The sequence below is a fragment of the Myotis daubentonii genome, chromosome 17 (genome assembly GCF_963259705.1).
Source record: "Myotis daubentonii chromosome 17, mMyoDau2.1, whole genome shotgun sequence".
Lineage (NCBI taxonomy): Eukaryota > Metazoa > Chordata > Mammalia > Chiroptera > Vespertilionidae > Myotis > Myotis daubentonii.
In genome coordinates, this window is record NC_081856.1 from 31,665,670 (window position 1) to 31,686,643 (window position 20,974).

The following is a 20,974-nucleotide window of genomic DNA, read 5'->3' on the forward strand; positions in this document are numbered from 1 at the left end:
GGGAGGTAAGGTGTTGTCTTCTCAGGGTGTCAGAGCAGGTGTCTGTGAGTGCAAAGGATAATGACACAGAAGGACACTGAATCAGACAGCACCTTTGATGGCTCTCTTACAATCAGCTATTTCGGGATATAGAAAGGAAAGACAGTATATCTCTGTGCTCTGGGAATTAGCAATGGCCTCTGGGAAACAGGTTCAGAGCTGATGGGGAAGCTAGATAATCAGTGTAACAAATATGAAGGTAGACACATTGGGTGTGCCTAAAAAACCACGTATTTCCTACACACTCTTTGCTCCACTAGAGCAAAAGAGAAAACCAAGAAATAGTAAAATGAATCTAGGAAACAGAAGTGAAAAAGTAGATCTCTGGATAAGAACAAGAAGTGCCTGGGAGATAGTTGAGCAACATGCTCGGCACAAAACCGTTTGACATTGGAGAACAGAAGGCTCCAGAAGTATCTCCAGGGGTAAGAAATGACCTGATATTATCACATGAAAAATTGTACTATGAGGCCCTTTAGAGTTATTAGAATATTTGGCAAGATCAAGTCAGATGCTAAAAAGAAATGAGGCCATTATGAACTTCTGGAATAAAAAAAGTAGTATAAGAAATCCAATCAAAGCATGCTACTTGGTTTAGTGGTTTATAGTTATAATACTAAAAATACTGAGATTAGGCTGTATAAAGACTGAAATATTACTATATTGGAAAATGGGGAAGTAAGCAAAGCAAGCAAAATTTCAATTTTTCTAGTAGAAAAATTATTGAATGGATCAAAATGTAGCAACAAATTTATATAATTTGGAAATGTAAAGAAAATTCTATAACCTCTACATGAGTTGAAAAAGAAAGTTTCCTCTGTGAATGTGAAAGAGGACTGCTTTTTTGTTACAAGCCTTTTAATACTATTTGATTTTTAAAACTATATGCATATAATGTTGTGGGGTGAGGGGTGATGGTGAGAAAGAAACAAGTTTTACATCAATGAACACCCTCCAAAATCAGAGTAAGCAAAGTGAACACTGTCACACTTAAACCCATTCACTGTTTTGCTTTTATTTATAAATAATTTTAGGCAAAGGCTTATAGATCAATATTCATTTACAAAAGTAAGTTCAGTTTTTTTGCGTTGCCTTTTTTTATCCTACATACTTCCACAGTTTTAAAAAGAAATTTACTTTTCACATTTGAATGTCATTCAAAGTACCCAAAGGATGCCTTATCCTTCTGCATTCTCCGTTCCAGAAAGTACTTTTGAGGTCGATCTGTTCCGGATTCTTTTTCTTTTTCTTTTGTTTTCAGAGCAGGATGGTTTTGTGTCCTGTGCTTTTTTCTTTTTCTTCAAACAGCTAAGAGGATTGGGGCCACTTATCTTCTTGCGCTTTTTTCTTCTTCTCTGTTCAGGGTTTTTCCCTAAACCCTGTTCCTCTTTGAGTTGCTTGATACTTTGCTTCTCATGAACTGAGACAAGCTGACCTGACTCTACTGCTTTAACAAAGGCAATTGTTTTGGGAGAAGGTTTGTCCAAGACAATAGTGTTCTGAATAATAAACATAAGAGGAACTCCAGGTCTTTTCTTTACTTTCATAGATAAATTCTGATCCTATTAAAAAGAAAAAAAGAATTATTTAGTTCAAGTATGCGAGTTAAATGAGATGCCTTAGACATATTTCTAAGAACTTCAAGAGGGTTATATTAAAAATAAAAGAAATCACAGGTTTTATTTTTCAAATTAGTATGTCTCACTATTGGGAGCACAGTATATTTTATGATAAAGAAAGGAAGAGAAACATAAAAATTGAGCACAGTTAAGTGGCAACAATGTGAACTAGATTTATCAATATTCCAGGACAGAGATTTTCAACCTTTTTCATATTTATCATGGCACACATGAATTACTAAAACTCTGTGGCACACCAAAAAAATATATTTTGCTGATCTAGCAAAGAATAGATATAATATTGATGATGATAATAATAATAATAATAGTAATAGTAATTACCTACCCTTTTTGCTCCAAAGTGACTTAAAAGAAAAATCAGGTACTATACTTATATATAAGAATTTCTGGTACCAAGATTAACCAATCAGATGCAACCTTATTATGTGATGTGATCAATAAGATGCAACTCTATTTTATGACCTATATATTTAAAGTTCAAGACAGGGCACTCACACCGAATGGCTATTGTCATTTTTGATAATCTAAGGGAAAAGAGGTCAGTGCCCCTGACTAAACAGTCAGGTATTACATGTTTTAAAACTTCTTGTGGCATAACAATGTGCCATGGCACACAGGTTGAAAATTGCTGTTTTAGGACCACGAATCACAAAGTGATGCAAAGGTAGACATGTCAGGTGGTGTCCCTTGCCTTTGCTCTAAGATCATGCTCCAGAATGCTCCCATAGGTTGAAATAATAGAAATAAAGTAGGAATTAGCTGACTCAGATTCTAGATTCAGCTTTGCCTCTAATTATATCATTTTATAGTTCTGCTAGCATATTTAAGCAAATTTGTATGAAAGTGAATTTCATTAATATCATTCCTGAAAGTCTCTCTTCTCCTCCCTCCTAGTCTTTTTAAAAGCCTGAAGCAGTTCCATATTTATGGTACAGTCTCAAATAACATGAAACATGACTTTTTGAAAAATAGTATGAAATACAGAACAAGGAAAAAGACATCCATGAACATAGAATGCAAAATCTTTGCTGTACTTATCTTCCCTTCAAGAACTCAAAACATGTCATCACATATGTGTATCAATAAATTTTTATTTTAAAAAAGGAAACTTCAGTAATTGAGAAGAAAATCAACATGCTTAAAGTTCTCAAATTCTCTAATGACAATGCTTTTATTGATTGCAAATTAACTTAAAAGCTAGTATTTTTTAAAAGTCAAAGCACTTGAGCAAACCACTTGCACTAATTTTTTCAGATTATAAACAGCACCATATGAAGTATATATAGAAATGATTTAAAAAATCGACTTTGGTTTTAAAAGTAGTATCACCTGTGATGCCACAAAATAATGATGGGGATTTCCCTCTTCAACCATGGAAAGCAGACATTCTGATCCACTCACTGCATTCTTGAAATGGGAACAATTTCGAACCTGGCATTTTTGTGCAATCAGTTTTGCCCCGTATAAGTCCTGTCCCAATGTTTCTAACTCTTTTAACACACACCTGAAAAAGAAAATGTTATTAGTGGTTCATGATTATATCAAGTGTTCACATAAAGCAAGTATAAAAAATAATACTCAAATTTTAAAACGCTAAACCTATACCAGTGGTCGGCAAACTCATTAGTCAACAGAGCCAAATATCAACAGTATAACGATTGAAATTTCTTTTGAGAGCCAAATGTGTTAAACTTAAACTATATAGGTAGGTTCATTACCTACTTATATAGTTTAAGTACTGTTGATATTTGGCGCCTCCCCCGCGCTGCGTATCCCGCGGCCCGCCTGTGCAGCACTTCCCGTCGCCCGACCAACACCCCCACTTCTTCTAATGCCACTTCTTCAAAATAGACTCCTGCAGGCCCAAAACCAACTTCTGCGCATGGGCCACGAAGTTTCAATCACACTGTATGTGCGTGCCCGCACATGGTATTCTGTGGAAGAGCCACACTCAAGGGGCCAAAGAGCCACATGTGGCTCGCGAGCCGCAGTTTGCCGACCACTGACCTATACCAATACAATCTGAACTTTTAATACAAATCATACAGTAGCCACTTCACTCTTAAAAGACCTGGAAAATTCATTCACCAAGTAGAAATAACAATAATAACAGTTAAAATTTACTGAGTGCTTATTACAAGCCAGGCAGCATCTAATTGATCTTTACATAAATTCTTGCTTAATCTCAAAACAGTCCTATGAAGTTTGGCAGCTTACTTTTAAATTATCCTGATGTCAGAGCATCTTATTCTGACAGATTTCAAGTAATATGCTCAAATTCAAATTAATAAGTGGTAGAACTAAAATGTGAATCCAAGTAGTTTGATAATAGATGTCTTGCTCCAACCACACTGCTATGTTCTATTTCAAGTACCAATTGGTACACCCTCACAGTATTTTCAGTTCAGAAAAGTAAAAATTCTCAAGACATCAGATTGCTGCAAAACAACCACTACCTCCTTTCACTCTGCATTTTCATATTAATATAAGCCAATGTTTTTCCAAGTGTCATCTATAAACAATTCATATCAGAATGACAGTCATATTAAATTGTATTAATTTCTAGTTTGCTTCTCATCCCCAAATCTGCACCTCTTGTGGAGGCATCAAATATGAGTATTTTAATAAGCTCCCCAGGCACTTCTACCATCACACTAAAAAAAAGAACTATTGCCCTAACTGGTTTGGCTCAGTGGATAGAGCGTCGGCCTGTGGACTCAAGGGTCCCAGGTTCGATTCCAGTCAAGGGCATATATCTTGGTTGCGGGCACATACTTAGTGGGGAGTGTGCAGGAGGCAGCTGATCGATGTTTTTCTCTCATCGATGTTTCTAACTCTCTATCCCTCTCCCTTCCTCTCTGTAAAAAATCAATAAAATATATTAAAAAAAAAAAAAGGACTATTGAGTCAAAGATTTCTTCAAACCTAGCCAGCCCTCACCAGACTCCTTTTGTTACCCCACTAGTGTTTTCTTTAAAGAGAGTTTGCTTTCTATAGTCATCAGTTTTGACCTCTATTTTGCGTTCCAAGCCCAAATTGCCAACTATTTACTGAATAAATCCTACAGATGTCCTGACATCCGCTTTTCATTCACCGTATCTAAAGTCAAACTACCTTCCTCCAGGGCTTTGATTGTATTATCTGCCCAGACCCCCAGACCCGCACCCCGTCAGCTGTTGGTATCTATCTCAGTAATGTCTCCTTGCAGAACCCCTTAGGTTCCTGCTTTTCCCCTTCCAGGTTCAGGATCATGTTATTCTTGAGGGGACAACCACAAAACAGGTTTGCCTGTCTTCTCTCTTACTCCTCCAACATACCCCTCACATTGTTGCAATTATTTTTTCTAAAAGATAGTTGTCATGTCTGATAGCATTCTGCCGCGCTACTTCCTCAAATTACAAAAACTCCAAATTTCTTCAAACCTGAGTATGAGTAAACCTTCTAACTACTAGTGGCAGCAAACATTCTACCGAAAAACAAGTGACCTCATTTCTTAAAACCATAAATAGCAAATTTCCAAGCGGAGGGAAGAGAACTGTTACAGTTTTTAAAATGCTTAAGAGACATAGCAAACAAATGCAACTTATGTACTTTGTTTGAATCCTGACTTTGAAAAGGCTTCTTTATCTCTTCATGATACATAACCAAAAATTGACTACATAATATGCTTTAAAATAAACTATCAATAAAAAGGGGTGGAGGATAAATGAAACAAGGTTGTCCATGTCGCAATAACTGTAAAAGCTGGGCGACAGACATTTCATTATACGATCCTATTTTTGTGTATGTATGAAATATTTCAGAAGTTAAAATAGATTCTTTAGGAAAGAAATGCTATAGAATATAATTTCCTGCAGTACTTCTCAATCTTTTTCTTTTTTTTTTTTAGATCATAGCACTGTATTAAAAATGTTCACATTTCTATGCCACATGGTGATAAATGGACAAGCAAGGAACTCAGGGGCACAGGTTAACGAAGGACTTGTCTGGCAGCCCTGAAGGCTGGGGGATCAAATGTTTTGGGGTATCTACGCCCTATCTGAGGCACTGCTTGAGAAGTTCCGAATATGGGAAGCTGTTCACAGAGTAGTTACGTGAGAAAAGCCGGCCATGAACACCGTATGGACAGGAAGAGCACTCTTGTGTATCTGTGTAGCTATGAAGCACTGAATGTATGATACCACACGTGTGAATAGTGGTTACTCACTGATGGGGCATTACGGGTCATTTTAACTTTCTCTTTTCTATTTTTTTAAATTTATTTTATTGATTTTAGAGAGAAAAGGAGAGGGGGAGAAAGAAACATTAATAATGAGAGAGAATCATTGATTGGCTGCCTCCTGCATGCCCCCCACTGGGGACCGAAACCCAGGCATGTGACCTTGGCCGGAATCGAACCTGGGACCCCTCAGCCCGCAGGCCAACGCTCTATCCATTGAGCCAAACCAGCTAGGGCTTAACTTTCTCTTTTCAAGTAAATATTTTTTAAAGTAATATTGTACAATAAAAAAAACAAAAACCCTTAGGTTTCTTAATAATAGTTCTTCATAATCTAGCCTCCATTTACCTTTTCCCCAACTTCATTTCCAACTGATCTCTTTCCCAGGCACTTCACAACTCCATTCCTTTGTCCAAAAGATGCTCACAAGATCCTCACTTCTCTCTTTTCGGTCACTCAGAACATCCCTCCTCTCAGAACTGCACCGTGACTGGGCTCGCATGTTGTGTCCTCCACGAAACCTTCATGATTGCACACTCCCTCCACCCCACCCCCACGAGGTTCCATCCTGTTTCCGCACTGAGGAGGTGCGGACGCTGGACCTGGCGTCCAAGCACACCATCACTTTCTGGCCTCGAGGGCGGGGAGTGTGTCCTGCTGCTGCAGTGCTTGGCACAGGGCTGGTCACTTAAGAAAAGACGGATGAAGAGCCCTAGCCCAGTGGTTCTCAACCTTGGCTGCACATTAGAATCGCCTGGGGATCTTTTTAAAATCCTGATTTCTGGGCCTCATCCTCCGGAAATTCTGTGTCTTTGTTATGGGGTGGGGGCCACCACATTAGTAACAAAGAAACAGAATTTCCGGAGGATGAGGCCCAGAAATCAGGATTTTAGAAAGATCCTCAGGTGATTCTCATGTGCCGCCGAGGTTGAGAACCACTGGTCTAGCCGGTGTGGCTCGCTGGACAGAGCACTGGTCCTCGGAGTGCACGGTCCTGGGTTCTAGTCCGTCCGTGTGTCCCACATCGATGTTTCTCTCTCTGTGTGTGTCTCTCCCACTCCCTTCCACTCTCTAAACATCAATGAAAAAATATGCCAGGGTGAGGATTAACAAAAGCAAAAGGACGGATGAATACGCAAATGACCTGAGGCCAAGTTCCTCCCCTCCAGCCCTGACTTACCTTTCTGGGAATCGAAGATGTTACCCCACAGGTCAGTTGTGAAGCTTGAGATTGTTTTACTTACTTAAATTAGGAAAAGCCATGCAAGTAACAGCAACCGTTAAAAGGGGGTAGGTTTCAGATACCAATAAATGCTCTATGTACCCTCTGCCTCCTCATTTGATACTTCAGCGACATTATAAGTAGTTCTGGCCTTTTTTTTTTTTTTTACAGATGACAAGTCCGAGGCTCAGGGAGATGAACTTGCCCAGAATGACAGCTGGTCGGGCTGGGACCAAGACTCAAAGCACGTGGTCTTCCTCGCCGGGCTGACGAGTCCTGACTATTCCAGGACGTGGTCCTTTCTGCCCACGTCGCAGACATGCCCCACCTCCCAGGAGCCACCCGTAACGGCCACCTCCCCGGGGGCGGGTCCCCGCGCCCTGCCCGCGGGCCCACCTGGTGGTGCACAGCTGGGTCTCCCCCATGAGGTAGCGGGGCAGCTGCTCCCGCAGCTGGATGCGGCCCCGCAGCGCCGCCTGGCAGAAGGTGCCATCGAGCAGGATCTGGTACGGTTCGCGGACCCCGAAGTTGTTGCGGAAGAAGCCGAGATGCTTCTTCGCATGTTTCTGCCTCGTGATCTTCATGCCTGGCTTCCCCGGCTTCCACCGAGGCCGCGGGACCACCCGGCGGCCGCAAACACCTTCCTCACTGCCCGCGGCCGGCGGTGCAGGCTTCCCCCGGAAATGAAGCGACCGTGGACCCGGAAGTAAACGCCTCCCTCCTCCCCGGCCTGCCCTCCGGTTTACCTCACCTCGAGCGAGCCTGCGCCTCACCCACGTGCCCGCGCTCTCAGGGGCGCCCCCTCGGGGGCGGAGCTTGGGCCGGGGAAGGACCAGCACTGGGGACGGGGCGCACGCGCGCAGTTATGGGCTAGAGTAAACCTTTACACCGCGTTCAGCGCGGTACCGGCGTGCAGTCAGCTTCTCAGAGACTGGCCATATAAGAGTCAGTGGTAATATTGAGCCTTAATACGTTACAGGCACTAGTCTAAGTAACTTAACCTATCTTAGTCTCTTTAGTGTTTATAATTCCCAAGTGAGGGAAGGAAAGGGATGGAAGTATATTGGACAACTATGCGCAGGTTTGTACTGGTTATCCTATGTAATAAAAGCATAGTATGCAAATTGTCCCCTTGACCCAGAGTAGTCCGGGAGTTCGACCAGCCGACCACGGGAAGGGAGGGAATACCTGGCCGGCTGGCAGGCAGCCACTCGGGACCCTACCAGGGCCTCTAGTCTTACTATAGGGTGTCCCAAAATTCACGCAAGACTTGAATTTTGCGTGAGCATTAACAACAATAACAACAAAAAATAAAAGCCTAATTTTACTTGGTTTATTGAATCAGATTCTAATATCTGTTGCCCTTTGATTTCAATCCCTTCAATTTGATAAGCATTACCAAGTACCAATTATGGCCCAGGAGCAGGGACAATGAAGACCAAAGAAGGCCACGGCTTTGCGTATGTGCCAGCAAAGCCGTGGAGGCCATTTACGCGATGTGCTATTCCATACATAGCCCTATACTGTATACTTTATGAATCAATAAAAAATTTACAATTTTTAATTATAAACCTGTTTTCTTTTTTAAAAAATATATTTTATTGATTCTTTACAGAGAGGAAGGGAGAGGGATAGAGAGTTAGAAACATTGATGAGAGAGAAACATTGATCAGCTGCCTCCTGCACGCCCCCTACTGGGGATGTGCCCTGCAACCAAGGTACATGCCCTTGACCAGAATCGAACCTGGTACCCTTCAGTCCGCAGGCCGACGCTCTATGCACTGAGCCAAACCGGTTAGGGCAAACCTGTGTTTTCTATCAAAATTACTTCTTGCGTGAATTTTGGGACACCCTATATAAAGAAATGAAATATTAAATACCTTTACAGAGGGCACAGGGTTCTTTAATGTCAGAACCATCACTGGAACCCAGGTCACATGCCCTAAATGCAGATGTTCTTGTGGCTTGACCTCCCCCCACCCCCAACTAGCCTCCATCCGGAGCCAAAAGTCAGGGCAGAGTCCCACTGTTTTGCGTCTCCTCCCCTTGAGACCCTCCTGAATCGCCCACAGGAGGTGTGGTGGGAGGAACCATCAAGAGCTTCATTTTCTGCTCCCAACCCAAGCCCACTTGACTTATAACAACTACCCAGGAAAGCTGGGTGTAGCTTTCACACTGTCCAACAGGGTGGCAGGACTAGACTGTTTTTGAGAACCCTTTTTATGTCTATAGTTTCTGAGGCAGGAAGACGACATGCAGGGCTAGTAACAGGGAGGTACAGAGCTGACGGAAAGTTTAGAAATTACTTGGTCAACTTGATTAACGAAGAGAGTGAATTAGAAAAATTTGAATCCCCCCAGTGGCTCATTGCCAAGTATCCGCTTCAGTTCGAGGCAAAATAACCAAAGAATGGGGAGTATAGAATTTTGCAGTTTTGTCCTCACCTGGAATCTGTCCCAGCTCTAAGTTTTGGCTAAAGATTCAGGGAAAGAACCAACACAGAAAAATGATTTACAAAGTGAATTGAGATGTATTATTTGTACTTGGGGGTTTTATTTGAAGATATAGATTTATGGAACTGGAACTAAGATATTCTATAATGTCCTGATTCCCAGCACAACATCACTTAGATGACTGCTTTCATTTAACAGAAAATAAATTTAGGAATTGGAAGCCATGAAGAGTTATTATAGGATTGGGCTGGTGGTTCTTGAGTATAATTACTCACTACTTTTCAATCTGAATCCCCTCTTTATTCCTGTGTGCCAAACCCCCATTCTAACTATACATCCACCACAGAAATTATACCACTCCAGCCCTGAAAAACAGTCAAAGCATTTATAAAAATAGGCTCACAGATTTATCTTCCAGCTCCATCACATTGGCCATGTTTCACTACTGAGAAAAATGTGGTCCAGGACTAAGAATTTGAGTCATATTCTAGTTTTTTTTTTTTTTTTTAAATTTACTAAACTAGAGCATAACTTTTTTCAAGCTCTATGTTTATAGCAGTGCCATTTGCACACCTGATCCTTACTTTGCAAACATGAAGACAGTTTATAATGGTGACGATCAAGTTTAAAACAGTTTTCTTTAATATCAGTGTTTCTCAAAACGTGATCCTGAGACAGGCAGGAAAAGATGTGGTTGTTTAAAATGCCCATTTCTTTCTTTTATTTTGTTTATTTTTGGTTAATCCTCACCCAAGGATATTTTTCCAATGATCTTTTAGGGAGAATGGAAGAGAAGGAAAGACAGAGAGAAACATCAATGTGAGAGAAACACATAGATTGGTTGCCACCTGCACACGCCCTGGACAGAGCCTGGGCCAGGGAGGACCCTGCAACCAAGGTATGTGCCCTTGACCGGGATTAAACCCGGGACCCTAACCTTAAGTCACTGAGCCAAACCAGCTAGGGCTAAAATGCCCATTTCTGATTCAGAATAAGTATTGTGGGAGAGGGATACTATTTAGAGAGGAAGTGACATTTATTACAATTTCCCCAAGTCATTATTATATATATTAGTGTTTCCAAATGACAGCTTTCAGTAAAGCATCATTGTTTATCCAATATAATATGCTTATTAAGTGGTCCACTGAGCACTCTTTGGCCTAATGCCAAATAACCTAGTATGACCACAACCAAGGCAGAAACCAAATATGGCCATTATTTCATGATGTATTTTGATATAAGTTTAAATCTGAGATTTTACTTTGAAATTATTATAATGTTATTATTAAAAAGTTTAATAGTCTTTTTTTTTTTTGACCTGATGGCACAGGATCAATAATGTCTCAGCATTAATAGCTGCTAGTTCTTTTCTCAGGTCACTACACAGGACATTTTCTATGCTAAACAAACAGTCATCTAGGTAGGTAGGGGATTGATTTATTTTTCTTCATTTTTTTGTACTCTTCATGTTCTTTATTATGTCTGGATAAAATATAATTTATAATGTGATGTTGTTGTACATGATTTACAAGGTTTTTATTCATGAAATTTTGATGAAGCCAAGTTGACATGAGAATGACTTATTCCTATAAGGTGTGACTAATTCCCAAATAAGACTTTTTCGTCAAAGATTCATGGCCTAAATGTCATTTACCTATTTGTAAACAACAAATTCAATTCATGAAGGTTATTCATTTAATTTCATAAATGCTAGAATACCAGGTAGTTCAGCAAAGATATCTATTATGATATTATTCTGCCTTACATTATATTTTAATACTTATAAACATTTAAGTATTTATACTTAACATTCATTAGCTCAAAAAAGAATGCAATGTTCTTCCTCATGTTATCTTGCTAGTACACTCTCTAATCAGTGGTTCTCAACCTTCCTAATGCTGCGACCCTTTAATACAGTTCCCCATGTTGTGGTGACCCCCAACCATAAAATTATTTTCATTGCTACTTCATAACTGTAATTTTGCTACTGTGATGAATCGTAATGTAAATATCTGATATGCAGGATGTATTTTCATTGTTCGCGACCCACAGGTTGAAAACCGCTGCAAAAGATTTCTGTAAATAAATCTTTTAAAACAACTACAAATTACAAAAATTACACACGCCTATTATAGCAACTGGAACAATGGAACAGCACAAAGATATTCATCTGTTCTCCTCTTGCCCAAATAACACATGTTGACAACCTACTGTGTATTTTTCCATATTCATTTACTTATACAGTTGACTCTTGAACAACTGGGGGTTAGGAGTGTCAACTCCCACACAGTTGAAAATCTGTGTATAACTTTTGAATCCTCAAAATCTTAATTATGATTGTCCCTTGGTATCCACAGGAGACCCCCTATCCCCTTCAGATACCAAAATCTGCAGATGCTCAAGTCCCATATATAAAACTAGAGGCCCGGTGCACAAAAATTTGTGCATGGGTCGGGGTGGGGGGGGGGCATCCCTCAACCCGGTCTGTGCTCTCTCACAGTCTGGGACCCCTCGGGGGATGTCCACCTGCTGGCTTAGGCCCACTCCCCGGGGGAACAGGCCTAAGCTGGCAGTCAGACATCCCTCTGGCAGCCCGGGAGCCCTCAGGGGATGTCCACTTGCCAGCGGGGAGCAGGCCTAAGCTATAGTCGGACATCCTTAGTGCTGCTGAGGAGGCAGGAGAGGCTCCCGCCACAACTGCTGTGCTGGCAGCTGGCAGCCTGACTTGTGGCTGAGCAGAGCTCCCCCTGTGGGAGCGTCTGCCCCCTGGTGGTCAGTGTGTATCATAGTGACCAGTCATTCCCAGTCATTCTGCTGTTAGGGTCAATTGGCATATTACCCTTTTATTATATAGAATGACGTAGAACAATTGCATACACTCAGCCCTGCAAATGTGTGGACTCCCAAATGCAGATGGAAAATGCTGGTTTTGATCCACAGTTGGTTGAGTCTTAGAATTAGAAACTTGGGGATACAGAGGGCTGACTGTGTATTTATTGAAAAAAATTCACATATAAGTGTACCCATGCAGTTTAAACCTGTGTTGTTCAAGAGTCAACTGTTTATCATTTGCATATGTATATGCATACATATGTAGAGATTTTTGTCATCCTATATTATTTTAAAAATCAAACCATATTTTATCACTTCTACTCATTTTTCTTTTTTCACCCAATATTCCTTGGGGAATTTGCATAGCTCTCATTCATTATTTTTAATGGCTGACATGAAATTTCCTACAAAAGCACCACATAATGGAAATGTGGTACAAACTGTGAATTGCCACCCAATATCTCATCCCTTCTTTTTAGTAACAGAACCCTGATTTTATCTTGAACAGTAATGTGCCAGAAAAAGAGAATCCATTTCCCAGAGTCTGTGTAGTTAAAAGTATATGATGAAGTTCTAGCCAAGGCTATGGAAGTGTTACAAGGGACTTCTGGAAAGGCTGCTTAAAGAAGCCAGCTTAGCTTGGTGCTGAGCATTTTCCCCCTAACCCCTTCCTTCCTACTCCCTGGAATTTGGATGTGGTGAATGGAACCCTAGCAGCCCATTTTAGACTATGAGGTAGTCTTGAGGATGGAGACAACCTCCTCCTCCTCCTCCTCCTCCTCCTCCTCCTCCTCCTCCTCCTTCACCTCTTCCTCCTCCTCCTCTTCCTCCTCCTCCTTTCTTCTTCTTCATCTCCTCCATCACCTCCATCTCCTTTTTCTCCTCTGTCTTCCCCTCCTCCTCCTCCTCTTCCCCCTCCTCCTCCTCTTCCTCCTTCTCCTCCCCTCCCCCTTCTCTCCCCCTTCCTCTCCCCTTCCCCTCCCTGCTCCCTCCCTCTCTTCTTTCTTTCTTTTTCTTTCTTTCTTTCTTTCTTTCTTTCTTTCTTTCTTTCTTTCTTTCTTTCTCTCTCTCTCTCTCTCTCTCTCTCTCTCTCTCTCTCTCTCTCTCTCTCTCCTCCTCCTCCTCCTCCTTCTCCTCCTCCTCCTCCTTCTCCTCCTCCTCCTCCTCCTCCTCCTCCTCCTCCTCCTCCTCCTCCTCGTCCTTCTTCTTCTCCTCCTGCTCCTCCTCCTCCTCCTTCTCCTCCTCCCAAAGATAAACCTACATTGACACATTAAACTTCTTTTATATGCAGCCAAACCCAATCCTAATTGATAAAGTTAAAACTACTTGGCAGAATTAGAGAATTTTATGCTAACAGATTTTTCCATGAAACTTTGAAGTTAGTTAGTGTTTGCCAATACAATTGCCTTTTCTTTGAATAGGTTCAAAGCCCTAGTTTATAAGTTTTCTCTTAAAGGTAGAATACTTTCTCAAAGAAAAATAAACTAATTCCTTTTTATATATTCTAGAAGCTATCTTAACATTTGTTTCTTTTGTAAGTATAAATTTGATTTGAACTGGGTATGTTAGTGAGATGTATCTCCTGTTGAGGAACCTTAGTTAATTATGAAAAACCCAGCTGCTTGGGCAAAAGAAACATCAAGGAAATATTAGTGTAATTAGTGACAATCCAGTTGTCAATGAAAGCAAGCAAGCAAGATTTTCTGTCTGTTGGTCCAGCTGGTATGCAGCTCTTACTGGAGGTAAATGGCCACTGAGAAGCTGTCTCTTAGAAAAAAAATTTTCAAGGGAAGTCTGTTGGTCAAAAATATTTCTAAACCAGACAGTAACTGGATCAGACGACAGTTGTCATGTGGCTGTAAAATCAGGCCTGCAACTTTTCTTGCTATAATAGTTTATTTGAACGAAATCACACAGAGACCAAGTGAAGTAAGTCGAAAGGAATTCAGTAGTTCACTGTCATAGGTCTGAACAGTGCTCTCCACTGGGATTTTACAACATGTTTAATGGTAATAATTAAAGTGGTAACACGAGCTATTAGAGAGGAGCAAAAACTTTGGAAGTGGCAGCAATGAGCAAAATGTTTTACTTTGATACATAACAAACTGCCATTTGAAATGTAATTAAATAATAACTGAAACTGGTCATACTGTACGGGACCTTTTATTTTAACCTATCAAAGCACTTTAGAAGATTAATGAATTCTTATAAAATTACTCTAGGTCAGCAAATATTATTACTATTACTTAAAGGAGTTTAAAAATTAAAAATTATGTCAGATTATGGCATTAAAAGGATTTTCTAAAAACACCATTTATTTATATTGAACAAAATGTTGAAGACAAGCCTTTCACTCTTGGTTTCACATATATTTTTAAGCAGCAGGAGGACTTCAGGGCAGAAACTGAACTCCTGGTGGCAAGACATTAAACAGGCTTTCAATAATCCAGTAGAATATTATTTCAAAGTCTCACACTTATTATTGAATTTCACCAATACGAGGTATTAATTTCATGATATTATACTAAATAAAGTTCCCCTTAGAATCTGAGCAAATGTTTTCAATGCGAGATCACTTTGTTTTAATATTAGTTGTAAGTCATAAATCAAAATACCGGGATGAGGAGGTCAAATGTCGTTTTTAACATTATTATTTTAGCAAATATATAGAAAATATCCACATGCTGAGTCGTATGTATGAATGCTTTTTCTTTTTATTGGCTCCCTGTTCACCCTCCCCAATGTTCCTTTCATAATATTGAACAAATCACTTAGCCTTTCCAAGGGTAACCTCTCGTAGTCTCATTCCACATAAGTACACAGAAAGGAGGCATATGACTCAAATTGATCCCATTTAGACTAAAGAGAAACACTTTCTTTTTCCATGGTCAAGAGAGAGGTTTTCTTTTTCTTGCAATAAACATTTTTATTTATTTATTTTATTTTATTTTTTTATATATTTTATTGAGTTTTTACAGAGAGGAAAGGAGAGAGATAGAGAGTTAGAAACATCGATGAGAGAGAAACATCGATCAGCTGCCTCCTGCACACTCCCCACTGGGGATGTGCCCGCAACCAAGGTACATGCCCTTGACCAGAATCGAACCTGGGACCTTTCAGTCCGCAGGCCGACGCTCTACCCACTGAGCCAAACCGGTTTCGGCATTTTTAAAAAGTGTGTTGTGTCCATTGTTACTGGCAGGTATTTTGAGATTGTGGGGTAGTCTATCTGTGGACAGAACCAAAACATGGCAGAAGACAGAGTCAAGAGAATCATAAAGATATGGAACTGGAGTCTTCATGCTGCTTTGTTTGGAGTATGCTCCCCTCTAGACATTTAGTTAGTGATAGAGTATATCCCCTTCTTGTTTAAAATGATTTCCCCCCACTTATTTGGTTACTCGTAGCCTGAAGCATATTAACTAATGGAATACTTGTTAAATCTAGGCAAACAAAATGTATTTAAAATGATGGTATTACCTTTTTGATACCTTGTTTTAAGGAAAGTTAAGATGCTCTGCGTGCACTCTTGTTTTATCCTTATTGTGAAGAGGCTGCGATGCGGAAGTAGCTGTTGCAATTAGCTGCTTTCAACTGTCTCCCAAAGGAGTCTTTTCCACTCAAGTTAAATATTAAGCAAAGTGTTCAGTGTTTTAAGCCAAATGATTCTCTTTGGTCAAATGAATATTTATGGCCTTCTAAAACGTGTAGTAATTGAATCCAGAATTTTGGTTTTGGCCTATTTATATGTTGTTTCTTCTGGCTTTGCTTGTGTCTAGTTTTTGTTTCTTAGACCTGGCTCATTAATTGTGATGGCACCATGTATTTCTTGGGCAGGGGGTGATGGGAAAGTTATTGCCATTTCCTACTATTCCCACAGAGTAGGAGTTTCTGACCTCCTTCTCATGAGTGAGCAGTGTTCGATAGCAGACTTCAACCTGTTAACTTGTGACTCCCTAAGGCAGAAGGGATTAATCTAATGTTTTAGAAGCTCCAGTAACCATCACATAATACTCTCTCTTTCTCAAAAAAGATCTCTGTGCTCCTTCTAGAAAATAATTAACACAAGAGCTATAAATACAATCTTGTACTTAAAACTTTTATTGAATACTAGAGGCATGGTGCACAGATTCATGCACCCCTGGGGTCCCTCAGCCTGGCCTGCACCCTCTGCACCCAGGACCCCTCCGGGGATGTTGGAAAGCTAGTTTTGGCCCAATCCCCACAGGCCCGATCCAGACAGGAGGGAGCCCAATCCTGTGTGTTGAGTGCCTGTCCCCTGGTGGTCAGTGCGTGTCATAGCGACCAAACGGTCGCTCGGTCACTTAGGCTTTTATAGAGAGATGGTGCTTCCTTTGTTTCTAATAGGTACCTGAGAAGAACTACCCCTGGGTCGTATGCCATGAATGCAGTTACTTCCCAAGGAGACAGTAGTTAGAAAGGTCAGATTACTTTCCACCCTTTTCCTTCACACCAGATGCTAAGTTGGTCCTATGGAGGCTGGCTGGGAGCTCTGAGCAGTAGTGCTCTATGTCTATCGAAACACCACTGAGAGCAGAGCAGGCTCAGCTCAGGTCCAAAGCTGTCAGATGTTCAAAGGTACCTTGCCTTCCACAGAGGTCTGGAAGCAGGCAGCAACTGAATAGGAATAAATTGACATTTTAAAAAATTCTCTTGCTCATCTGACTGCTGAGTAGGGATAAAGTGACATTTTGAGAAATCCTTGGGCTCCTCTTTGGTGTCTTGACTCCTTCATTTTATTGCATTGAAGATACTTCGGTAAGTGTTAGCCAAGCAAGGAGAAGCAGCTCCAGCACTGACTGGTTCGAAGGCATGGAATGGTCCAGTGTGACATTCACTGGGCTGTTTTCCCTGTGGGTAGAGTTACTGTGCCCCAAAAGCAGAACTAGGCAGACTGTTTATTTATTTCATTTTGTTCACTCAGGTATGGCAAGCTATCCTTTGCTTCTTGTCCCCATGCAGTACTCACCCATGGGCAGGGCCCACAGCTGGCTTTGGAAGGCCCTCACCATCCTTTCTCTTTTTGCATCTGACTAAATTTGAAATTATTTCCAGCACATATAGAAGGACATTAAAAACTTTAGCTCCTGTAACAGAGATAATGAAAAACATATTGTTGGGAAATGGTAAATTTGTCTTATCCACCAACTGAATATCAACAGTGAAATTAATACCCACAATAACAAACTGCATTTTTGTGGGGACGGGGGTGGCAGAAGTACAACTTATAGTTGTGGCCAACCTTTTTTGGGTGAGAGAATATATTCAGCATTCTGCTTTAATCTGTTATTTTAGTTCATTAGATTACTTAATCTGTTCTGCATCCTTTAGGTTTCTTTTGCTCTTATTTTTCTAGGATCTTCAAGAGGGAGCTTAGGTTATTGATTTGAGACTTTTCCTCTTTTATAATGTTTGCATTGAGCTATAAACTTCCCTCTCAGCACTCATGTAGCTGTGTCCCATACATTTTGACATTTTATATTTTCACATTCATTCAGTTCACTGTGTGTGTGTGTGTGTGTGTGTGTGTATTTAAATTTCCTTCAAGACTTCCTCATTGGCCAATGGGTTACTAGAAGTATGTTGTTTAGTTTCCAAGTACTTGCAATTTTTTTTTGTTATCTTTACATTTTGACTTCTATTTTGAATCCATTGTGGTTAGAGAACATATTTCTGAATGATTTCAATGCTTTTAAATGTGTTGACGTTTGTTGATAGCTCAGGATATGATCTATATATCCCATGGACATTTAAAAAGAATGTGTAGCCCAGCTGGTGTGGCTCAGTTGTTGAGCATTGATCTATGAACCTGTCGGGGCAAATGCCTGTGTTGTGGGCTCGATCCCCAGTAGGGGTTGTGCAGGAGGCAGCCGATCAATGATTCTCTCTCATCATTGAGGTTTCTATCTCTTTCTCCCTCTCCCCTTCTCTCCAAAATCAATAAAATACATTAAAAAAGAATGTGTAATCTGTCTTTGGGTAGAATGCTTTATAAATGTTGATTAGATCCTACTGATTGATGTTGTTTACTTCCTTTATATTCTTGTTGATTTTCTTTCTAGTTGTTCTGTGAACTGCTGAGAGAGGGAAATTGATATCTCCAACTATGATTGTGGAATTGTGTATTTGTCCTTCGCATTTTATGAATTTTTCCTCACATAAATTCAATGTTGTTGTTGGGGCGTACACATTTAGGATTCCTAGGTGGCCTTGGTAATTGACCATTTTACCATTACAAAGTGTCTTCCTCTGTCTCTGGTGATTTTCTTTGCTCAGAATTCTTCTTTATCTGATACTAATATGTCCATTCCTGCTTTCTTTTGATTAATGTTGGCATGATATCTTTTTTCTATCATTTTACTTTCATTATGCCTTTATCATTATATTTGAAGTGAGTTTCTTTTAGAGAGCCTATGGTTAGGTCATTTTTATCCATTCAACCAATAGTTGTGTTTTAATTGGTATATTTAGAATAGTTATATTAATCTAATTATTAATATATTTAGACTAAAATTGCTATTTTGTATTTTTTCTCCTATTCTCTCGCATTTTATTTCTGTTTTCTTTTTATTGCATTTTGTGGTTATTGAACATTCTTTAAATTTTCATATTGATTTATCTAGAGTGTTTTTAGTGTAGACCTTTGTAAAACTTCTTAGTGGTTTCCTTGGTATTATATTAGATTTGAATAACTTATTAGTTTACTGTTAAGTCATTTCACCAGTTTCAATGAAGTATAGAAACTTTACTTCAATATGCCCATTATCCAACTGTTTTTTAATAATGTAATTGTTTTAAATATTCTACATGTTTTTAGAACCACACTTGGTACTGTTATAATTTTTGCCTTTTTAATATTTTTATTGATTTCAGAGAGGAAGGGAGAGGGAGAGAGAAATAGAAACATCAATGATGAGAGAGAATTATTGATCGGCTGCCTCCTGCATGCCCCCTACTGGGGATCGGGCCCGAAACCCGGGCATGTGCCCTTGACAGGAATCGAACCAGAGACCCTTCAGTCTGCAGGCTGATGCTCTATCCATTGAGCCAAACCAGCTAGGGCTAATTTTTGCTTTTATAAATTTTTGCTAATTTCATAGAATAGGCAACAGCCAATGAGTCTTACATGGAAAATTTGTTTAAAATTACTTTTTGATATCTAATTAGATTACTGATTATATCACTCCCCTGTTGCAATTATTAGGATCCTTCCAATCATAAGTGATGAACTTCCTTCGCAACCTTATATTAAAAAAATGAAATACAATGTTTACAAGATCTAAACATCCTATGACACAACTAGCTTCACATATAAGTCATTTTTTTTTCCTTATGTATCTGGCTCTTTTCCTGTTTTATTTTCCTCTGTTTCTTTATGTTGATTTTCTTCATTCTCATGTACACAAGATAGCCATGAGTATCTTTATATTTACATACTACCAGCTTAGCAACCGTAGTGAAAATGACTTCTCGTTTTAGTTAACATCTCAAATTTAATTTTTAAATGTACATAAGGTCACATGCCCATGCTTAAACAATTACCAGAACCAGAAATTTGAGATAAATTAATTGGACATGGCTGTGTTCTTCCTTTAGCCATGACAGTGAATTCAATTAAACCTAAACAAACAGGGCTAAGATTGGAGAATTGGGTTTTCTCCCAGGAAAATCAGGGTCTTATTATCATAAGTATTTTAGGTGGATGCTAAGGAGGCAAAAACAAAATTCACTGTTTTTTTTTCTCAAAACAAAACATCTTAACCAGTGTCCTATTTCTTACAGGGAAAAAAATACCTCAATTTATACTCTGTGTCAATTATTCCTTGTGGGATTAATTTCAAAACATTTCCACCTCAACCCCTAAATGGTGGCCACAGTTACCCAAACAAGCCAAGGTCTCTTAAGTCTATTCCTTTGTCTGACATAGTCTCCCTTCACCAACACATACCCAACTGCCACTCTCCATCTGTAGAAACTCACAATACTATTTAAAGATTCAGATTTAAATGTAATATCACTATGAAACATTCCCCAACTCCCATGAAATAATCAGACAGTTCTCACACTTACACAATACTACATAAATAAATCTATTACAGCATATAGTGTATTCTGATAGTTTCTATGTGATATTTCCCTCACCTGGACTGTGAATTACTTGGGAGTACAGACTGCTGCAACAGTTAACACATCTCTGAAGGCTAGGGTGCTGACGCAGTTTATGTTTGACGATTTAATTATTAAATAAATCAAATGCCATAATGTCTCAAATTTAGCAGCCCAATCTTGTCTTTCCACGAACAACCTGAATGAAGGATTTCCAAGCAAGTGTTAAGTTCTGGTAATATCAATGAGTCCAGAAACTCTTAGCGGTCTCCTTCAGATAGGATTGCAAAGGAGCGTCATTTTTACCAAGCCATCCTGGCTGCACTAACGTACATGGAATAAAATCAGCAAAGGTCAGCATGAATTATGGCAGGCAAAACAACTATTGTGGATCTGTTTAAAAAGTGTCTGTGATGTTCTGGCTAGTTTTGTTTAAGTACTA

At 39.7% G+C, this 20,974-nt stretch overlaps 1 protein-coding gene across 1 annotated transcript; it reads right to left on the reverse strand.

The window, feature by feature from the left end:
* Nucleotides 1-1,029: 1,029 nt before the first annotated feature.
* UTP23 (UTP23 small subunit processome component) lies at nt 1,030-7,820 on the reverse strand. The gene is made up of 3 exons (XM_059671864.1): nt 7,517-7,820; nt 3,009-3,183; nt 1,030-1,601 (listed from the first exon to the last, which is right to left on the reverse strand). The coding sequence occupies exons 1-3, from the start codon at nt 7,702-7,704 to the stop codon at nt 1,218-1,220; spliced, it is 747 nt and encodes a 248-aa protein (XP_059527847.1). The 5' UTR covers nt 7,705-7,820; the 3' UTR covers nt 1,030-1,217.
* Between the last annotated feature and the right edge of the window lie 13,154 nt (nt 7,821-20,974).

Excerpts from the sequence above, each read along its gene's own strand:
- UTP23 (XM_059671864.1), bottom strand. The coding sequence starts at position 7,704 with ATGAAGATCACGAGGCAGAAACATGCGAAGAAGCATCTCGGCTTCTTC. Across the intron at positions 3,184-7,516 it reads ACCCAGCTGTGCACCACCAG|GTGTGTGTTAAAAGAGTTAG; the intron begins GTGGGCCCGCGG and ends TTTCTTTTTCAG. Across the intron at positions 1,602-3,008 it reads ATTATTTTGTGGCATCACAG|GATCAGAATTTATCTATGAA; the intron begins GTGATACTACTT and ends TCTTTTTAATAG.